The 21759-nt window shown below is 35.6% G+C and overlaps 1 protein-coding gene across 6 annotated transcripts in view; it reads right to left on the minus strand.

Annotated features, from left to right (window-relative positions):
- PPARGC1A (PPARG coactivator 1 alpha) overlaps positions 1–21759 on the minus strand; it is a 755048-nt gene that overhangs the window by 154218 nt on the left and 579071 nt on the right. Inside the window, exon 1 of one of the 6 annotated variants that reach the window (XM_074275729.1) lies at positions 60–364. The exons of the other annotated variants lie outside the window; for them this stretch is intronic. Within the exon in view, the coding sequence (XP_074131830.1) occupies positions 60–227 (168 nt within the window). The 5' untranslated portion in view covers positions 228–364. Of the gene's footprint in view, positions 1–59; positions 365–21759 lie in introns of those variants that run through there. 6 annotated transcript variants of the gene reach the window in all.

Here is a 21759-nt window from a genome sequence, read left to right on the forward strand (position 1 = left end):
GAGGTCAGGAAATTTCCTTATTGGGTTGGCTAGAAATTTTGGCCTTTACTAGGACTTACCTTTTCTGAGTCCAGGAAGCAAGGGCAATTCAATTGCAATGCTAGCTCAGTTCTGGCCTCTCCTGGGCACAAGCTAGAAATAATACCAAAGCATGCTGAATCATTTACAGTAGTTTTATGATGAGGATTATCAGTCACAGGAGATTGACCTGACACCATCAAACTCATTTCATGCCGCAAAACAGGTTGGACTCCAACCAGGCTCTAAACAAGGCCGGTACTTAAACGTCTGAGACACCTCTCCTTACTTGAACTACAGTTTCTGCTTTGATCTCTGTCTCTCTCCGACCTAAGAAGAAAAAGGAGTCTCATTCTATTTTCAAAGAATATCAGAGATTTTATGAGAAGGCCTTTTCCTCATGCTTCCAATCACTGTGCATATTTCTAATGCACGTGCTAAAAGAATGGTCCTTTATTTAGTTTCTTTCCTGGGACAAGAATTCATTCAGTCACAAGGCATTGGAACAGTTTACCTTCGGCGTACACAAATTTCCAAGCAACATTCTTTCAGCAGAGTGCAAAAAATGTCAGCTGGAACCTGGTCGTGTGGCAGGTCACAGAAACCCCTCTCCCCTTTCCACCGTCATAAAAGGAGCACAGGATTGGATTGCCATTTATATTCCACTGATTACATGAGCTATTTTCATTGTAGAGTCATCCTGCTGCATTCTACCTCTGTATTTAATAGATTAGGGGAGGGTCATTTCTTCTTTAATGTACTTTTGAGAGGTACAATATATTTAGAGAGAACAAATTCATCAGGTATGTATTAATAATGGGTCAGCAGCAAGTAGAACATATTATCTTCTCAGTAAAGTGAACTAGTTGAATGATTGGATGCTTAGAGAATAAGTTGACCAGTATCCCTTGAAAAATATACACTCATCTTTTTTTTTTTTCTCCAAAATACTAACCCACATGGCTGAATATGAGTCTCAGAACATTTAATTTTTAATTAACTTTCCTAAGTGTTCTCTCAATATTAGTGATCTGTCACTGAGACATTTTGAGCTAGAGTAAAAAAAATATTTTAAACACTGAAAAGTTTCATTTTACTAATAAACATTCATTATCAATCATCTCTGTTCCTCAGAACACTCGTATACTAAATAAAAAATGAATTGAAGAATAAATCTGTAAGCAAATAAATTTTCAGCACACCAATCCCTGCAGGCCATGTGTTTATAAGTCAACAGCTTAAAATGAAAACATCTGATGAAGGTAATACACCTCTTAAAGGAGCATAAAATTCCAAACCCAATGGTAAAATATAAAGATTATAAAACCTCTTAAAGGAGTCATCAAATTAAACTATTAAATGAATACATCTGCTTCATGCTAGACTGTAGTTTATAAGTGCCATTCAAAATAAAACAGATTTAGGACAAACATTTCCTAAAATGATGAAGCAGTGAATGGAAAACATTTTGAGAATGATGAGAGAAGAGAGTGGATCCATTTTAAAAGAATTGACCTAAACACAGGGGCGGTATTGGGCTTGGATCAGGAAAACTCTTCTTCTTGAGTTCAAATCTGGCCTTAGACATTTAATAGCTGTGTGATCCTGAGCAAATCACTTCACTCTGCTTGCCTCAATTTCCTCATCTGTAAAATGAGCTGTTGAATGAAACAGCAAATCACTACCATGTCTGCTGAGAAAAACCCCAAATAGGGTCACAAAGAGGAGGACAAGACTAAAAAATGACTGTCCAACAAACTTATTCAAGTACTCAGATGAAAGGGGTTTTGAATTTTGTTTTCTCTGGAGTATGGGAATGGAGAGCTATAAGTGAGGAGACATATTATTTTTCACATAAAACTTTAGAGTATGACTTTGGAGCAAGGGCAATAACACCTTCAAAAAACTATTGGTGGTACAAATCCATCACTTAGCTCTATTAAAACATCCACAACAGAAGTAAAAAGGTGATTGTCAAGAAGTTTCAAGTCTACTTTCTTAACAAAAAGAAGTTATGAAAAAAGCAGCATAAATTATGTAAGTTCTCATTTATACCTTATATTTGCTAACCACAGGAACACACAAAACAAGTTCTAAAGGACCTTCTTCACATATATGTACACAGAAATACATAATATATATTTTAAAATATACAATTCCCATTTATTATGTCAATAAACATAGATTATTGAGATTTTATTTTTCTTCCTTCTCCACATCTATCAAGAGTAGGCTTTAAAAAAAAAGGGGGGGAGAAGCTGGGAAAAGGATACCCTCCACTTGATTCCCATTATTATGTCAATAAATATAAATTATTGAGTTTTTATTTTTCTTCCTTGCCTACCTCCATCAAGAGTAGGGTATGATTTTTTTTTTAAGGGGAATCTGGGAAAAGGCATTATTCTCTGAAATAAAAATCCTAATTTTGAGAAACTTTCCAACCTAAACTAAGGCTATAGAAGAATATAACTAAGGCTATATTTGTTAATCATCATATTTTAACATTCTAGTACAAATAAATGGAAGGAGATTAATCAGTAAGACAGAATGTAAAATGCTTGATGTTTCTTGGTATTTGCTCATCATACTATATGTTCTTTCTGGCAGGGCTCCTCTACCATGGTAAGAATTCTTATTCACCCTCTTCTTTAAGAGAAGAAGGAAATGGAGGGAGGAGGAGAAGGGCAGAAAATGATCCTGTATTTTCCTGTTCTCCTACAGCAGCGACACTAAGTGGACAGTTCCTGAATGGGAAATGGGAAAACAACAGTTCAGGTCCTCAGCTGGCTGAAGAAAGGAGCGATATATTCAGTCCCAGGGGAGGGAGCACCTCTAGTTGCTCAGTTGTGAGTAATGCCTTGCAAACAGTGGTCACTGCAGAGCTTCCCAGTGGTAAGGAAGCAAGCCTGGAGATGGCTGCTGTTCAGGGGCTTGTTTTTCTGCTCCAGCATCTATGCACACAGACATATGTTTACAAAACAAACATGTAAAAGCATGCATTGGATTTCTTTTTCACTAATATTCCACCAGTTTGAATTATTTTGCTTGACATCTTGAATGGCTCTCCTAGCAAAGCATTTGGAATTAGGAATATCATGTGCTTCAGTCTGTCTCTGTTTAATTTTTCAGTCTCCATTTCAGGTTTTAATTCATAAGTAAAAAAAAAAGAAAAAAAGAAAGATGCCAACAAAAAAGTGTGGGGGAAAGAACCAGGAAGGAAGGCAACTTTATTGAACAAGCTCCTAACGTCAGAACAAATCACTTGTCTCTTGAAAAAAGTTGCTCTTCATTTTATTTTTGGTATTTATTATAGCTCTCATGCTGCTGTGAACCCATTGTACCATTCCATGTATACTTACGGCAGCATATAAATAATGAATAATAGTATCACTTGTGTTTTTCTTGCCCCATTCAGGGTGTCAGTCTTCAAGAGTATTGCCTTCTCACTGTTGACATTTAGGTACAACACTGAAAGTCTATTTCTCGAGCCATGCCTTCAGTGAAATTCTCTCATATCTTAAAGATCAACCAGGACAAAAAATAAAAAAAATAAAGACATCAGAATTTTAGCAGTCCAAGGATAAGGGAAAAGGATTTTGAATACAAACAACTGCCAAAATTGATTTTATTTTATTTTAAATGTGGGACAACATAGACTGCAAGCAAGGTTATCAAAAATAAATCATTTTTAATGAGAAACAATGGAGACCATAAGGCTTCAGTAGCCTTTCTCATTGCTTTTCTCCTACCCTTTCAGTGCTCCACCCTACTGTCAAGCATTCATTGGGTTAAATTATGCAGAAAGAGATCCTGGAAAGAATGGGTTAATATTAGCGGCATGTTGTACTCAGTGATGCCTTAAATAATCATCACATGGCTCTTATAATCTGTTCCATGCTGTCAGCACTGGGTTAGTCATAATAATATCAGATAAGAGCTGTTCAGAGTGACATACTAACCAACATGAGAGCCACATGACTTTCTGGCTATATTGCTGCCCTTCAGCTGAACTCTGACTTAGATAGTGAGCCGGCCGGCCCCGAACAGGCTTATCCAGAGGATCCTGAGGTATTTCCGTTGCCATGGCCTCCGTTAGTCCACAGTCCAGTGAGAGGTAGATGTGGCTGGCTTACAAGGAATGTCCTACCCTACCCCACCCCTCACCCCACATTCTGGTGACAAAGAATCTGGTCCGGTGGCTGTTCTTTCAGGAGGGGAGGCCCCTTCTGAACCTGTACAGTGCCAGAACTCCATGTCCCCACCACAGTTGGTTAGGTTTGCAAATCTATGTGTCCCACGTTACACAAAGTATAACCACAGGACCCTGAGGCAAGTTAATGCTCAAATAGAGAAGAAATACTTGGGAAAAGATCTGATGATGAGGGTGGAAACTCAAGACTAAAAAGAGACACAGGGATGGAAGAAGAGAAGGGGAAAAAGAAGATTAGAAAATAGAAGAAGGGAGACGAAAACCAAGAAAGATGGAGAGTCAACTTATGGAGCAGTTATTGGGAAAAGATACATAAATGCTAAGGATTTAATATTTAATCAATTAAGAAAGGGTTTCAGAGAAAGAAAAGCTTGAACAGAGATAACATGCTATCACTTTTTTTTTGTCATAGAATTATGACAAAAGGAGATCAAATGGATTCAGTTAAAAAGAACTGATCCAAACTTAGTAAATACCCAGAACTCCATGTCCCCACCACAGTTGGTTAGTTTTACAAACATATGTGTCACATGTTACACAAAGTGAAACCACAGGACCCTGAAGGAAGTTAATGCTCAAGTGGAGGAGAAGAAATAATTGGGAAGGGATCTGATGATGAGGGTGGGAAACTAGAGACCAAAAAGAGACCCAAGGATGTAAGGAGAGAAGGGGAAAAAGAAGATTAGAAAATAGAAGAAGGGAGATGAAAAACAAGAAAGATGGAGAGTCAACTTATGGAGCAGTTATTGGGAAAAGATATATAAATGCTAAAGACAATATTTGGTCAATTAAAAAATGATTTCAGAGAAAGAAAAGCTTGAACAGAGATAACATGCTATCACTTTCTTTTTGTCATAGAATTATGACAAAAGGAAATCAAATGAATTCAGTTAAAAAGAACTGACCTAAACTTAGTAAAGTACCAAGATGAAAGTTTTTGTGAATCCAATCTTCTAGACTCATGGATTTTTCAAACTGGAAGAAAAGTTAAAATGTCATTTATTCCAGGGAAGGAAAGTATTGTTTATTTTCCTATTTGAATAAAGTCCAGAGAGGTTAAATAATTAATTCAACAAGATCATTCATCTAATTAATGGCAGAGGGATGCCTAAAATGTGGGTTTCTTCCCTCCTGTTGAATCAATTTTCTAGGGAGAAAAAAATATTGGAGGTCATTTGAGAGCTGGGGGCAGTACAGGGAAATAGAAGAGCAGATGAAAGAGAATGAGAAAACATGAAAAAGACACAGGAAGAAACATATATTGAATAATCTATGTTTATATAGAGATGAATCTATTACCCATTCTTGAGAGCCCATGGCCTTTTATGTCTGTACCATATATGTATGTCAATGTTCAATTACATTCATCTTAGCAATTGATTATGTGCTATTTAGTGCTATTCTCAAATTGTTTTTTGGGTATAAAACTATTTCCCCAAAGAACTTATAAATTCCAGAAGGTAAAACTCATGTCATCTTTTTAAAAAATTCCCCATAAGATATAGAATATTGTGTTAGGTACTTCATGCCCAATAAGAACTTAGTGAATTATATACATGGCTGTGAATTTTCACTAAGGTATTGAACAATTCGGGGGAAGGAGGGAACATGCATATTATAAATAGAAAAGAAGATCTTTCCAGACATATGGAAAGTAGAAAGTACTATAGATTTTGCATGTGAAAGATGATATTACTTCTCTTTCGACATCCCCCCCAAAAAAAGTAATAGGGAGGAAAAGATGAAGGAGAAGAGCATAAAACAAAAAGAATATGATTTGAACAATCATAAAAATGGAAGAGTTGGGAGATTAGAGTTTGTTGAGTCCAACCACCCACTCCAAACTGGAATAAGTTCTGGATTATTTCTGATAGGTCAAAAAAAAAATCAAAATCTCAGTGATGGAAGAGATATCAGAGACCATTTGATCCAAGTGCTCACTGAGCAAGAATTTCTACTATTAAATCACTGAATGAATGGTCATTCAGTCTTTTCTTGGACAGCTACAGTAAAGAAGAACTAACTGCCTCACCACATCCCTGAAACAGTCCATTACACTTTTGGAAGCCTTAGTTATATTGAGTTAAAAACTTGCTTTTCTAGAACTTCAACTTATTGCATCTAGTTCTGTCTTCTAAGGATAAAGAGAACAAATTTAATAATTATTCCATACTGAGAATCTTAAAAATTCTTAAAGCTAGCTATCTCGTCTTCCCCAAGTCAAATTTGTTATCTCCAGGCTAACCATCATCAATTCCTTCAACCTTTTTATATATGTCAAGTACCATATAAGGACAGTTCTCCAGGACCTTCATCACTTTAAGGTAACCATCCAGCTTTTGCTTATGGGAGTTATCTAACTGACAAGGTAGCCTATAGGATTGCTGGCCACCTCAATCTTAAGAGAATTCTTTATTCCACAGCCATTAGCTGCTTCCCTTTAACTCCCATTTACCAATTCTCGTTCTGCTCTCTTGAACTTTAAAGAATTAAGTTATAATCCCTATTTCATTTGGTAACCCTTTAAATAATGAAAAACCGCCATCAGGCAGCTAAGACTTATCCATCCAAAGTCCTCTTCATGAGTAATCATGTGATATAGTTTACAGACCCCCCTCATTTTGATAAAGAAGAGAGATAAACAAAGATGGAATAGCAATCTATTATGTTGATGCCCCTGCATTTTCTAATGTTTCCCTGGCAGATGCTCACAGCTCCTTTGCTCTGGGGGATGCTTGCAGCCAGCTGATGCTGCACAGGGAATGGAGCCTTGCTGCTTTGGGGTTGTTAAGAATTGGGCAGATATTTTCTGTCCAATACCACATGTCTCAAAGGGTAATAATGAGCATTTGCATTGCAAGTCCTGGCTTGGGCCAACAGAAAAGGTCTCTGAAGACTTCAAAAAGAATTGACAGAAGGATAGGAGCTGTTGATATCTGTGCTTAAATCAGGAAGGAAATGGGGATCATGAGAAGCCCTCAAAGGGGAAATAATTTTAGCCTGCCATTTCATAGGACAAATCTTCAAGAAACAAAAGCCAATTAATAGGGTTGGTCAAATAAAAGCCATTAAGTCTTCATTTAGCCTTTTCTTTGAGTATTTTCCCCCTTAATAATAACTCTCTTTTGCATCCTACCCCTCTCATCCTAATAAAGTCTTGGTACTTTTTCCCTCACTCTCTCTCATTGAAATTGCTCTGAAAAAAGTATCTAATAAACTCATTTGTAATAGAGTATACATGAGTGATTGATGTCACTTTTCTCAAAAGATAAATTTATTTTCACAAAGACAAAGTTAAAAAGTTAAGGGATAATCTCCCAATTACATCAAGACAACTCAAAGAACAATAAAAATTCAGAATAAATGTTGAAAATAAGAAACCTGATTAAATCAATCAATTAACAAACATTTATTAAACTCCTATGAGCCTCAAACTAAACAAGGTGATACAGATATAAAAGATTAAAAAAAAAGTGGTCCTTGTCATGGAGAAATTAGATGGGATACAACATGTACAAAGGTAAAGTGATACAGAATCCAAAATAACTTCAGAGGAAAGCAGGTATGTAATAAAAATGAGCTTCCTGTAAGAGGTGACAGGAAGTAAATTCTGAGGAAACTTTGGGATTCTAAGAAGAGAATGAGAAAAGGACAAACATACCAACCAGGGACAAAGCTTATGCTAAGGCACAGAAGCAGAAGGCAGAAAGTTGTTTTGAGGGATAGGTATAAGATACACTGACAGGTGATAAAAGGGCCACTTTATAGTCTTCATTTCCTTTCTCTATCAAGGACATAAAAGGGCCAAGTCTTTTTGTTTTAATAAAAGAACCATTACTAGAGTATTCAAATCAGGAAAGTAAAGGGGTTTCAAATAATTGGACATAGGGAAGCACAAATATGGCAGCATCTCTGGGATACAGATTACTTTTAGGTCAATTTGATTGACCAAAGTCAACCTGACTCTGGACAAGCTGTCCCATATCTTCATCACCCACTATTTACAGGAAGTACTTCTCTTACAGAGTCCTTTCTCTTTGTAAATCTTGGCTGATTTTCAGACTACTTTTGGTACTCATTGAACATTGGTCATTACCACATACAACACCAATGTGATAACCACATAAATGATCAAACAAATAACAACTATCTGATTTTAATTTTAAATTGAGACAAAGACCTAAATTAGGGTAATAGACATATGAGTAAAGAGAAAAGGGATGAATTTAAGAGGTGTTGAAGAGATAAGAGTTGACCAGATTTGGCAACTAATTGGATATGGAAGTAAAAAAGGGGGAAGAATTAAGATTGACTCAGACTTGGGTAAATGGAAAAATGATGAGTTGTCATGAGGGAAGTACTTTGTAAGTTATCACTCTGTAAATGAGTGATTATTGTCATTACTAAAAGAATTTATCATAATTTTCTTATGCAGAAAGAGTGACAATTTTGCATTAATTAGATCAGGTCTGAGGTCTACTCTTTCCCTAAGGAACTGCATATAAGCCTGCATCTATAGGTTTTTAGGAATTACTTCATTCACTGGATCATAGGATTATAAGTGCTTAGAACAGGAAGAGAAATTAGAGATCAGAAAAAGGATAATTCCTTCAGTTGACAGATGAGAAAATTGCTCTGAAGAGATGAAATTATTTGTCCAAGGATACATAGATGGTAAGATACAATTTAAAGTCAGGTGTTTTGTCTTCCAGTCCAGCCTTTCTATAGGTTCTCAGTCTTGTTATCAACAACATGATGGGAATAAATGATGGCTAAGATCCTTTCTATTTCTGTGGAAATCAAAAAATGAACCACTTAAAAGTAGTCAATCCCTGAGCTACCATTTTTGCCATTGCTTTGTTCTACCTATAAAGACATAGGTAAATTGGATTGTGGGTATGAGACAGTATGACTAAACATGAGAGAATTAAGTCTTTCTTACCACTATACCTATTTTCAAATCTCTCTTTATTAGTTGTTTTAGTAACAATTCTTACACTGTATATGTATGTAAAGATACATACATATATATATATATATATATATATACATATATATATATATATACATGTAGAGAGAGGAAGTTTATATGTATTTGTGTGTCAAGCTGGATAACAATGGTTTAATTTCAATAATTCAAGGAATAATTAATCCTATTCTTGAAAAAAAAAAAAAAAGAACCTCCACCACCTCCTGAAGATAGGAGGAGTTCAAATCCAGCCTGGACACTTACTAGCTTACTAGCTATTTGACCCTAGGAAAGTTCCTTAACTCTAACTGCCTCAAAGCCAAAAAAAAAAAAAAAAAAAAAAAAAGCAAAATGCACAAGCTTTGTATTCTTAACCAGTTAGATAGTTTAAATCACAGAGTGTTAGATTTGGATTTCAAAGCTCTTATCTCAAATTCTATCTCTTCCTCTTTATCTCTGTGCAATTGTGAGCAAGTCATTTAAACTCTCTTGACCTGGACTAGATTACCCCTGAGAGAACAACCTGAAATTAGCTCTAGAAATAATTGACAAAGTCTTATAATATAGCAAGTCTATTGCCATCGCTACTGAACTCTACCAGCAGGCAAGACAAATGTGGAAGGTGAGTGACACTGTAACACTGTTGTTGTCACATGAAAAAATAAAGCATTTTAGAAAGTGGGAGAAACCTAAGAAATAGAGCTGCAGAAACCATTTAAAGTTGAGGTGCATTGACAAAATCTATGAAGGCTGGGTCAAAAAGTCTGAAGAGATGGATTACTTCTGAGATAAAGGAAAATTGGGCAGATTTTTTAAAAAGGGATTAAAACAATTTTAATATAATAAGTATTTTTTTTATAATTTCAGGTGTGATAATTCACATGGCAAATGTTCTCCGGGATATTCTATTCACATTTTCTGGAACACCTGCACTCCACAAAGCACAGTTTGGAAACCATTGCCTGACTTAATGGAACCACGAAACAGCACACAATATGGCACAGCTAAAAAATACAGTATCTGGAAGCATCGGCGTGCAATAGAACAGCCTACAAGGCAAAAATTACAGATAAAAGACTCAAAGGAAAACCATGATGAAGACCATCAAATCAAAAGGCAGGGGACACAAATTGCAAGATAAAGTGTCCTTCACGGGCACCTATCCAGTGCAAAGAAGGTTACAGGCTCATTCTGGCTCATTCCTGTCCCCCACAACACGACCATAAATGGAAACACTTTCAGCAGCAGCATCTTCAAATAGTGTAATATGCTCCTTGTCGAGAAAAAGATCCTACAGTTAAAAATATATGCAATCAAGGTACAAAAATAAGTATTGCCTATTCCCACCACTATTGTTTTCACAGTAATGCTTTTAGAGCTTAAATTCACTTTTCATTAATAATATCCTTACTGAACATCAAAGTATGCTGCGAATATGAATCTCATTAATCTTCACAATACACCCAAGTGAAATAGAGGTAAATGCCTCTAAATGTGTTGCTGGCCCCATTCTATGAACCAGGAAATTGGAGCAGAGAATTTCACTGCCTCAGCCCAAGTCACACTTGGCAGCAGGTCAAAGGGAGAACAGTATAGCATACCCTAGAGTCCTGATTCCCAGCCCAAGATGCCCCTTTCCTTTTTATTGAAAGAAATGTTCACTTAACAGAGAGCATCAACTCTACTGAGCACCTTCACAAAGCCTGCCTTTATTCTCTCTCTCCAAATGCAACAGAATCAGTACTATGTGTACTCCTTATTGAACCTGTTCCTTCCAGGGAGAAGCAAGCATAGGCTTTAGAGCTGAAGGGCTTGTACAGATCACCATTTTTCATATGAGCAACCGGGGTCCCACCAATGGAAAGTGACTTATCCAAGATCACACAAGTACTAGGTAGCAGAACTGGGATCTGAACTGCTTCCAAATCCAAAATTATTTCCATTATTCTGCATTGCCTTTTTAAACCTTTTTTTCTAGAAAGCCAACAGGGCCCTGAAATTCATTTAAAAATTGCTCCTCTCATTCTTATGCATTTATTTAACTGTAATGATACCTTTTTATATGACTTATCAGACTTGCATTGCCAGGGGCTTGCCTATTCCCAGAACAATGAAGAGTACATTTCCTCATCTCTTTTTTGGAACATAGTTGATCATTACCATCAATCACATCCCATTATACCTTGTAATAGTGATTCTTTCATTTATGTTATCATAGGCTTTTTATGGATACTGTTTTCTTGGTTTTACTTACTTTGCTTTGCATCAGTGGTACATAGAAATCTACCAATTTTTTTTCATAGATTCCTCCTCTATAATTTTTTAAAAGAATAACACTATTCAATTTCTTCACAGAGCACACTTTGTTCTGTCATTTCCCAACTGAAAGGTAAAAAAATAGCTTCCAGTTTTTAAAATCACCAGAAAAATTAATGCTATGAATATTATGGTCTATATGGAACTTGACCTCCTTGGCATCTATTTAAGCAGCAATTTGGTCCGTAAGTAAAAGATGTCAATGATTTAGTCAATTTACTTATAAAATTCCAATTTTTTTCCTAATTATTCTGAAATTAATTCTAAACTGTTTGGACAAATTTATAATTTCAGTGTCAGTATTTTAGAGTGCCTATCCCCCTAAAGCCAAGGCCTTTATTTTTTGGCAGGAAGTGGTGGGAGTAAGGGAGAAAAGAAGACTTGTTTCTTTTCTATAAAAGAAAGAGTTTTCCCACAGGACAAAGGCTAAAGAAAAGGGAATTATCTACTCTCTATCATTAGGAAAACATGCTCATAATGCAGTAATATTTGCTGCATCATCACACAGTCCATATTATTATACAATATTTTATTACTTAAGATCATTTCATTTTCATATTGTCTCAAGGGTCCATGCTGTTACAAGTATTCCATTCATTTCAACAGGACTTTGAAAAGTCAGAATAATACACAAGAAACATAACAGGCATGGAACCAAGTCCAAGAAAAACTATCTATGGCATTGTGGGTCATGAGGGACTTGGGAGGCTAAAGATCAGTGCAAAGGGATGCAAAGTTAAGGCAAGAGAAAGCCTTTCAAAACTTCATTTTGTATCATAATGCTGTAGCTGCTCTAAGACAGAAAAAAACCTGGACGCTATCCCTCAATTTGGCTATATAATTACTATTTGTTGCTTGATTAAGGTCATGGTTTAATATGTGCAGGAGAACGTAGCTTTGTGGTTAAATGAGCTCTCCTTTCTTGAATCTACTGAAGAATACCAGATACCAGGCAAGACCAAAGTATCCTGTATGCTTTCTCTATTAAAGTTAAAGTGAAACTATTTTTATTTCACAGGAAAATGTATATATCAATTTTCCTTAGCTCACTGATCCTCTTGGTCTTCTTCAGACAGTAGTCCTTTTAAATGCCCAGATAAATCAACAAAGATAGAATACCAGAAAACAGGCTAAACAACAGAGGGAGAAAATAATAACAATGCGATAGGGAAAGGGACTAAAGACAAAAGTAAATGTCCCTGACTAACCATCTTGGATATCACATCCTTTTATAAGAAGGACAAGTTTACATAGAAAAAAGAATCTTTCCAAAGGATAAATTTAGTCTCTGGGTCCCATGAAACCTTCTGGAGTGGCCCTGAAAGACAAGTATCCCCCTTGGAATCATGAAGAATTCTCTACAAACTGTCTCTTTGTCTCTCTTTTCCCTTTTCCCTCTCCTCTTTCCCTTTCATCTTTTCCTCTTCTTTTTCCTTCCCTCTTCCCTTTCCTTTTCTCCTTTTTCCTTCCTTCTTCCCTTTCCTTTTCTCCTTTTCCTCTCCTTCCCTCTTCCCTTTCCCTGTCTCCTTTTCCCCTCCTTTTTCCTTTCCTCTTCCCTTTCCCTTTCACCTTTTCCCCTCCTTTTTCCTTCACTCTTCCCTTTCCCTTCCCTCTTTCTTTCCCTCTTCCCTTTCCCTTTCTCCTTTTCCCCTCCTTTTTTCTTCCCTCTTCTCAATGGGTTCCATGGACATGACTGCCTGAGCCATTTACCCAGAGTAGCTTTTTAGCATTCTGTTTTTCTTATCATTTAGCTCTGCATCATACAATTACTCAAAAGGGGAGGAGGAAGGAGCATGACTGGATCTTATTTTTAGTACTAAAATCAATGATGGAAACTTCTCCTGAATTCCAATAGGGCCTTGCACATCAAATCCCCAAAACAAAATGTAGTAAACATATTAATATATATAATGACACTTTTTTTTCCATGCTGGTTCAAAATATATTTGTTTGTTTGTTTTGAAATACTAAAATGTCTCAGCCCAAATTAAAGACTAATTCATTGACAGATGGGCAAAAATAAGGAATACATGAATTACAAATCCCTGGAAATATATACCTTTATTGCCCTGTGGGTCAAATGAAGACCAAAAAAGCCAGCAATAATAGTGCTATAATGACATTTTGTATTTTTGGCACATATTACTTCTAAAGAACTCAAAGCACACTCCAGTGATTATTATAATCATAGAATCATAAAACTGGAAGGAACTTTCAGAGGTCATTTTGTCTCTGTCCTTTGTATGAACCATTAGAGGCCAATTTCTGGCCTGGTCAAAGATATCCTAGAAAGGAAAGGCAAAGGAAAGGAGAAGAAGACTTCAGGGAGCCTTCTCAATTTATTTTCAGATTTTTCTGGTCAGGGAGCCAATTTTCTCCTTATTTCTAATGAAAAATTCACCTTCATAAATTTATTAGTTATTCTCTTTGAGGGCAAATGACCAATGCAAATGGTCAAGTCACAAAAACAACCATATAAAAACTTTAATGTTATATATGATTAAAATATTGCCAAACAGGAGAGGGACAGTGAAAGGAAACAATCAAATTTGCTCGAGCAGTTATATCTAATTTGTGGGCACTGCACCCAATTGATTCTCATAAAATCAACTGGGTTTTGTATAAGTTGTGTATCAACATCATTTTACACAGGCCTGGTGGCTAAACAACACAAAGGAACTATGGCTATGTCTACATGACATTAATAAATCTAATGAATGACAAAAAATGTCAAATGAACTCAGAATAACAACATGTTTTAATCTGAAGAGTGCTGATTGAAGCATAAAATTTTTCTTTTTTTCTTTTTTTTTTTGGTAGGGCAACATGGTTAATTGTGGACATTTGCTTGACTTCATATGGAATGGATTTTGTGTTTCTTGTCTTCTGGAGAGATCAGGAAGGAATGGGAAAGGAAGGAAATATGAAACTTGAAATAAAATTGAGTTTTTAAAAAAGTAACAAGGCAACCCAAGAGGCCATCTAGTGTAATTCATACCTGGAGAAGAATCCCTTGTCTTATTTATCGGTAGGAAGGTTTTCCTGATTCTAAGCTTAAATCTGCATTGCTCCAATTCCTAGTTCTACTTTCTATAAAATTGTGCCTACCTTTCTACATAAGAGTCCTTTAAACACTTTAGCTATCAATCACACGTTCTTTAAGTCACGAAGCTAAACATCATTAGTTTCAACCAATTCTGATATGATATGATCTTAAGATCTTTCACTGCCTTGGTTGCCATCCTATGAATAACTTCCATTTTATTAAGGTCCTTCCTTAACTGTAATACCAAGGACTGAACAAGACACTCCTAATGTGATCTGATAATGGCTGAATCAAGTAATTTTTATCAATTTCTAAGGGTGCTAACTATGTCTCTTAAAGCTGTGAGCATTAGCTTTTAGCTACCATATAATGCCAGTGACACAGATTGAAGTCTACATTGTACAATACTTTCTAGCTCTTTTTAAAATCATCTATCTACTTCCTAGCCATGTCTCTTGTAAAGATGATTCTCTAAAACCAACAGCAACATATTATTTCCTTAGTAAATTTCATTTTCTTAGATTGTGGCCCAACATTCTAGCCTGTTGAGATTTGGGGAGGATTTTAGCTCTTATCAATGAATATACTAACCATTTTTTCCAGCTTTATGTACTCTGTAAATTTATGTTGATCATCTATGCGTTTATCCAATCCGTCAATACAAATGTTCAACAACATAAGTCTTTTGGAAAAGCACTAGTATACTCCACTAATAACCTCCTTCTAAGTTCTCAGAATTATGGATTTAGAGCTTGAAGCTTGAAAGCCTGCAGGGTCATAACCATTTATGCAGATGGGTTAAGCCATTTCCTTAAAGCCCATTTGGGGAGTTAGTTGTAGAATTCATATTTCAGTGGGTACAAGAATCAATGGATTTTCATCTATAGCAAATCTACCCAGAATCCATTTAAAGACTTGACCTGATAGGTCTCACAACAGCCCACCTATTTTTACTGTTGGACAACTACAATCACAAGGAAGTTTTTCCTTAGATTCTCAAGTCAGAATAGCCCAGAACAGGCAACAATGTTTTAGATCTTAAAGCACATACAAGGTAGTTTCAATATTCGTTCCAATTTTCTCCAGAATAATCATCTTTAGTTCTTCCTCTATGTCATAAATGAGCAGGCTCAAGACCCCTTTTCATCCTGTTTATCTCCTTGTAATTATACTTCAGATTGTAGAAAGGGTCTTACTCTTTTCTTTGATAGCTATTTTTGTAATATGGCACAAAACAACTAGATTAATATAATTTGGCTCCTAGAATTCAAAGGGACTTTTGCATATTATTTGAAACTGACCAAACATATATGCTAAATTTTCAAAAGAAAACATCTAAACCAATGTCCTTCAAAGGTTAAAGAATCCAGATCAATTTTTTAACCCTCTTTATCAGCTCTTGATTGATGCTAAAAAGAACGAACATTAAAAACAATCCACTTAGTACACAAAACAATATATGATGGTTAAACTACTGAAACCCAAATACTGCAAAAAATCATTTACATACCTAGGGCTAAATATTAGAAGCAACTAGAAAACCTTATAAAATTAAAGCTTGTTAAACACACACCTTGGCAAAAACAAACAAACATCCTTTGCACAAAGTAGGTTTTGCTTAATGTTTTATGACTGAAATCATACTGTTTTGTAAAGGGGGGGGGAATGAAAATCCAACTGGTAGATTTAAATTTGATACATGTTTAAATGTCCCAGGTTATATCTATGGAAACTGAGGAGTACCTTTTCTGACAGAAATAATCACCAACCTTTAACCTTATCATTGAACGAGCTTATAAAATTTATATATGTGGTATAAATTCCTCATCACATATACTCATTTTATGAAGCATAATGGCTCTGGCAGCCAATTTCCATGTCAAAGGGCACCTAGTGTTGCTGTTTGCAGAAAGAATCCTTATGCAAGACCATTTCAGCATTAAGAACACCACTTACTTTCCCAGGACATAGAAGCTTCATAAAGTAGCTCTTATATCCTAAGGGCTTTTCATATATTACATCTACAGATATGTATTGTCTGGTATCATAAAGATACTTATAACATGAACTAAAGCCATTTATGTGGACAACTCTTCAATTGCATTATAAGACATTTTGGACATCTATTTAATTTTCTTCTTACCATTAGTATTTCTAATGCTTTAAATAAAGTTAGTGGATAAAGTACTCTCATTGTTCACAGAATGTTGAATTTTTGAGATCTAACCAAAAAAGAAGGAAGAAAAGAAAAGAAAAACTGAGGAAAGGATGTTACTTATAAAATCAATTGTCAAGTGTTCAAGAACACATTATACCTGTAGCTACAATCGTTCCATTATAAAAGACAGTGCCTGCCCAAAGAGCCCAAGAAAAATATGTAGCCCAATCTTATTCTTTTAACTTAGATGTGATCATTTTCTAATTTTACTTCTTGCCATATATTGAGGTATGTATGGTGTAGTGAAAATGGACTAGAGGGATGAGTCATCGACTAGGTACAAACAGCTGAAGACGAGTCCCTGCGGACAACAGATTAACAGTAAGAGTTTGTTTTTAATTTCACCTGAATGGTTCCCAAATTTCTTTTTTTTTTTTTTTTATTTCAGCATATGTGTCTATGTGGGGGAAGGGAATCACTGTGGGGGGCAGGGAATCACTGTGGATGTGAGTACACATGCTTATCACGGGTTCTTCAGAAGAAATATTGTTACTAAATATTTTCATTATCTTTAATTTTTCCCACTAGTTTAAATATCATAAATATTTTACCTTATAAGGATCCCTAAGTCACATTCATAGGGAAAGGTCTCATTCATTTAGAAGTACATCAGTACTAGTACCCATTTGAAATTCAATTTTACATTTATTTGGAATCTCAATGGTTCTTTTCACTGAATCCCACTTAGTACCAGAACACTTAATATTAGTAAATTGGTCCCTTTGGGAATCTAAACTTAGGTATACATAACATTACAAGTTGAAATTCATAATTCTTTCATAATCACCTCCCATTTGGATTTTATGGCCTCAAAAAAAGGTAGCTTTCCTTAGTGAAAGGTGATTGTGTGACTCTAGTATTTATATAAACAATTTCTGTTTGTAGTACAAGTTCATTCATGCACAAAAACCTTTCCATTTTAGAGTTCTCCAAATATGATGTTAAATAAACTTTTATACTGTAGGCATCCTTTATGTAATCTTCACCATTTTCTAAATAAAATGTCATTTTCTAGTAGCAAATGGCTTTATCATTTTAAATACCATAAACATGGTACTGTAGTAAATTATCCATAATGTTATAGGGAATTACTTGAAATCATTCACAAAGGAAAGGTTTTTATGAATTTTAATGGAATGTATGTTTAAATATTTTATATATTATTTTACTGAATAATTAAACCTATAGGTAAATTTTGTTATCAATCATCTAATATATAGTGTCATATATAGCTAAAAGCAAGGCACCATGCTAGTTAATTGCCCAGAAAAGTGAAAGAAACAAAGACGTATAAACAATCAATCCACAAATTATTTATCAAGCTCTTACTATGTGCCAGGAACTGTGCTAGGATACATGAACAAAAAACCAAACACATTTCTAGTCATGGAAAGTTCATACTCTAGTGAGCAAAGATACTAATTATATATATATATATAATATGAAATTAATAAATACAAACAGATACAAAATAAGTAGACTCAAATTAATTTGGGCATTAGCAAGTATGTGGGGGGGAGGGCACCAGGAAGACTTTCAGATAGAAGTTGGTGATTGAATTTAATTTTAGAGACGGAATAAAGCTTTATGAGGTGGTAGTAAAGAGAGAGTGCATTCCAGGCCTTGTGGATAGCCAATACAAAGGGATTAAAGACCACAGGAGATTGTGCTATATGAAGAAGAAAAATAAGGTCAATGATACTGGATCAGAGAGTGGAAAAGAGGAAATGAAGTCCAATGATGTTTAAAAAACATCTACTTGCATAGGACTAAATAAAGGAGTTTAAAAATTTTATACTAAAGGCAGGCTGGTGGGGTTGTTTGAGTAGAAGCATCATTCATATGTTTGGATCTGAACTTAAGAAAAATTATTTTTATCATCATTGTGTAGAATAAAAATACATGGTAAGAGAATTGAGTCAAGAAGACCAATTAGGAAGATGCTAGGATGAGAGGTGGTAAAGATCTGAATTAAAGTAGTAGTTGTGTGATCAGAGAGAATGGATTAGATGAGAAAAAAAAAAAACTGAGAGGTTTGGCAATTAATTGAATATGTGTGAGAAGTCTAGGAAAATGCCAAAATTACCACCCTGGGATTTGGGAAGGATGGTGGGGCTATCAACAGAAATAGAAATATTTGGAAGAGGAGAAGGTTTAAAGGAAAAATATAACGAGCTAAATTTTAGATATGTTGAGTTTAAGAAGTCTTGGAGACATAGTTGGAAATATCCTATAGGCAATGATCAATTCATGATTCAATGACATTTAGGAGAGATACTAGGACTACATAAACACATCTGTGAGTCATTTGTGTAAAGATAATAGTTACAACCGTGGGATCTGATAAAATCATCTCATCTAGCAAGAGAAGCACCAGAATGAAATTTGGAGTAACACCCAGAGTGAGGGCTCTTGATGTAGATAATGAGCCAGCTAAGAAACTTGAGGAGGAGCAGACAGACAAGTAATAGGCAAACTAGAAAGAGTATCGGCACAAAAACCCAAGTTGGAGAGAGTATCCGGGAAAAAAGAATAACCGACAGTGCCAAATGAAATATAGAGGTAGTGGAGAGAAAAGACCATTGTGATAATTTTATAAAGTGAAGAAATCTTTTTAAACTTTGAAGGGAGTAATTTTAAGTAAATGATGGAGTGAAGAGGCAGATTACAGAGGGTTGAGGAATGACAGTGAGCAGAGGAAGCGGATGCAATGAGTGCAGACTATTTTACCAAAGAGTTTAGCTTTAAAAAGCAAAAACAGTAAGCTAGCAAATTGGGATTGTAGATTTAGTGAAGGGTTTTGTTTTTGTTTTTGTTTTTGTATGGATGGGGGAGAGATATTTGAAGCTAGTAAGGAAATAATCGGGTTAACAGGGGAAGTGAAGATTTGAAGGTGAGGTTAGAGACTGCTAGATAAGCAAACTAGAGAGATGGGAAATAATTACGGTATGTTTTTTTTTTAAACTATATAACAATATAGGGAACAAATAAAGGTTCCTCAGAACAAGTGAAATATGATCAATTTCCAAATGTGACTTCTTGATATTCATCCCGCCAAGTATTCCATTTTCCTTTCTATGATTTTTGCAGAGGTTGACCCTACACTTACCATGTATTTCATTCTTAATTCTGATTTTGGCAGTCTATAGCTTTTTTGAAAGCTTAGTTCAAATTCCACCTACTATATGAGGCCTTTGCTGATCCTGCTATTTGCTAATGTCTCCCCACCAAAATTACCTTTTACATATTTGGCAAAAGTTTATATGAGCACATGCTATATCCACCTAGAGAATATAAGTTTCTTGAAGATAGAGACTAAGTTATTTTTTTCCCTTTGTAGTGTCACAGCCACAGTTTAGTAAAAAGCCAGTAAATACTATATGGTTCCATGACCAAAATAAAAAAAATTGTCAAAGGTGTTTGCAAAAATACTATATAAGCTGATAAGATCAAAGAAAGTTTCATGGAAGAAAGAAGACGCGATGTGGGCCTTTAAAATATCAAGGGATTGGCTGGGCAGAGGTTAGTGGAGAGGGCATCCCCCATGGGAAAAAAAAAAGGATGAACAAAAGTCGAGAGGCACATGTAATGTATGATGGCTACATTTCAGGACAATGCTGTCTTTTGTATTTTCAAATCAGTTTCTATTAAGGATATAGGTAAGGTCATTAACTGTTCTCAGATCTCTGAGTTCAGTATTCTAAAAACCCTAATTAACTACACATTCAGCTACCCCCCCCCAATGCTTCTCCCACTAAATGAGGAAAGGATCAAAGTCCTGGAGGAAGTCAAAACTGATCACCCTAGTTTGGAGTTGCAAATTTTACGGTGCATTTACCAAGATGATCATTATCACGCGATCTACAGATATGACTCACAAACTGGTGGAGAACTGGCAGAACTTCGTAGCTCAAACCAGCTGACAAGAGTCAAAAAATGATGTACAAGTAGATAAGTATCTCCCATTCTGGTATGCAGAATGAAATGGATCCCTTTATGATGTCACTTTATATTGACATATTTTTGGATGCTGCTTTTTTTTAAAGCGGTAGATAGAAAAGAGGAACGAATTTTACTTCTGAAAAAAGACAACACATTATCGAGAATATTTTTTAAGCCTCGTTTGTCTAGTAGTGAAATTCATGGACTTTTAAAAATAGATTTCACCAAACAATTGTTAGGGCAAATGCTGACTTGCAGTCTAGGAGATATCTTTCCGTCAGCTCTAGTAAGATTAAAGTAGGTTCTATTTCATCACGAGGGAGCTAAGAATGTCGGCACAAAGGAGAGATTCACTTTTGTCCACATCAAGCTGAGCCCCTCACCAGCTAATGCTGTGCTGGCTGTAGCGATTGCCAAAATAATGGGTAGCAGTGTATAGTACCTTCAGCTTGAAGAATGGCTTTGCACTGCTACAAATTCAGACCAGGAGGATTTCCTAGTTCCCAGTGCTCTAGCTCAAAGCACAGACAAATTCTTTCCTACTTTGCTGTGCCAGGAACCTGACAGTAGAATAATATTAGTGAGGGGAGCAGCAAAGGTGTGCTGCAACATACACTTTCAGGAAATAAAATAGGACTCAAATAAAGCACAGTCAAAAACCTCAGGCTATCAGTTACTACTTGGTCTTCTGCTATTTTTCCTCTGGGCCCTGCATTTTGATGCACACTCCTGATCTTCAAGAACTGAAGCAGGTTTCAGGGGAGAATGAGTCTTTGGTAAAGGGGAAAAAAAGAACTTTTTAAATTTTTCTAAAGCACTGGATGCACGGAGAGCATTTTTGAATATTCATACTGTATAACTGGTGTGAATATCTCCTTATAAAAATCAAACTAAATCTCTAGGGTTAAACTGTGCACTATCTGCCTCAGGCAGGTTAGTACAAAATTCTGATTTGTACTAATCAGCCCCCTAGCTATTGAAGCATGTAATATACTCTATGTGACAATCCCCTACCTTACAATCTTCCTCTTCTGCTACCT

This window comes from Sminthopsis crassicaudata, chromosome 6 (assembly GCF_048593235.1).
Source record: "Sminthopsis crassicaudata isolate SCR6 chromosome 6, ASM4859323v1, whole genome shotgun sequence".
Lineage (NCBI taxonomy): Eukaryota > Metazoa > Chordata > Mammalia > Dasyuromorphia > Dasyuridae > Sminthopsis > Sminthopsis crassicaudata.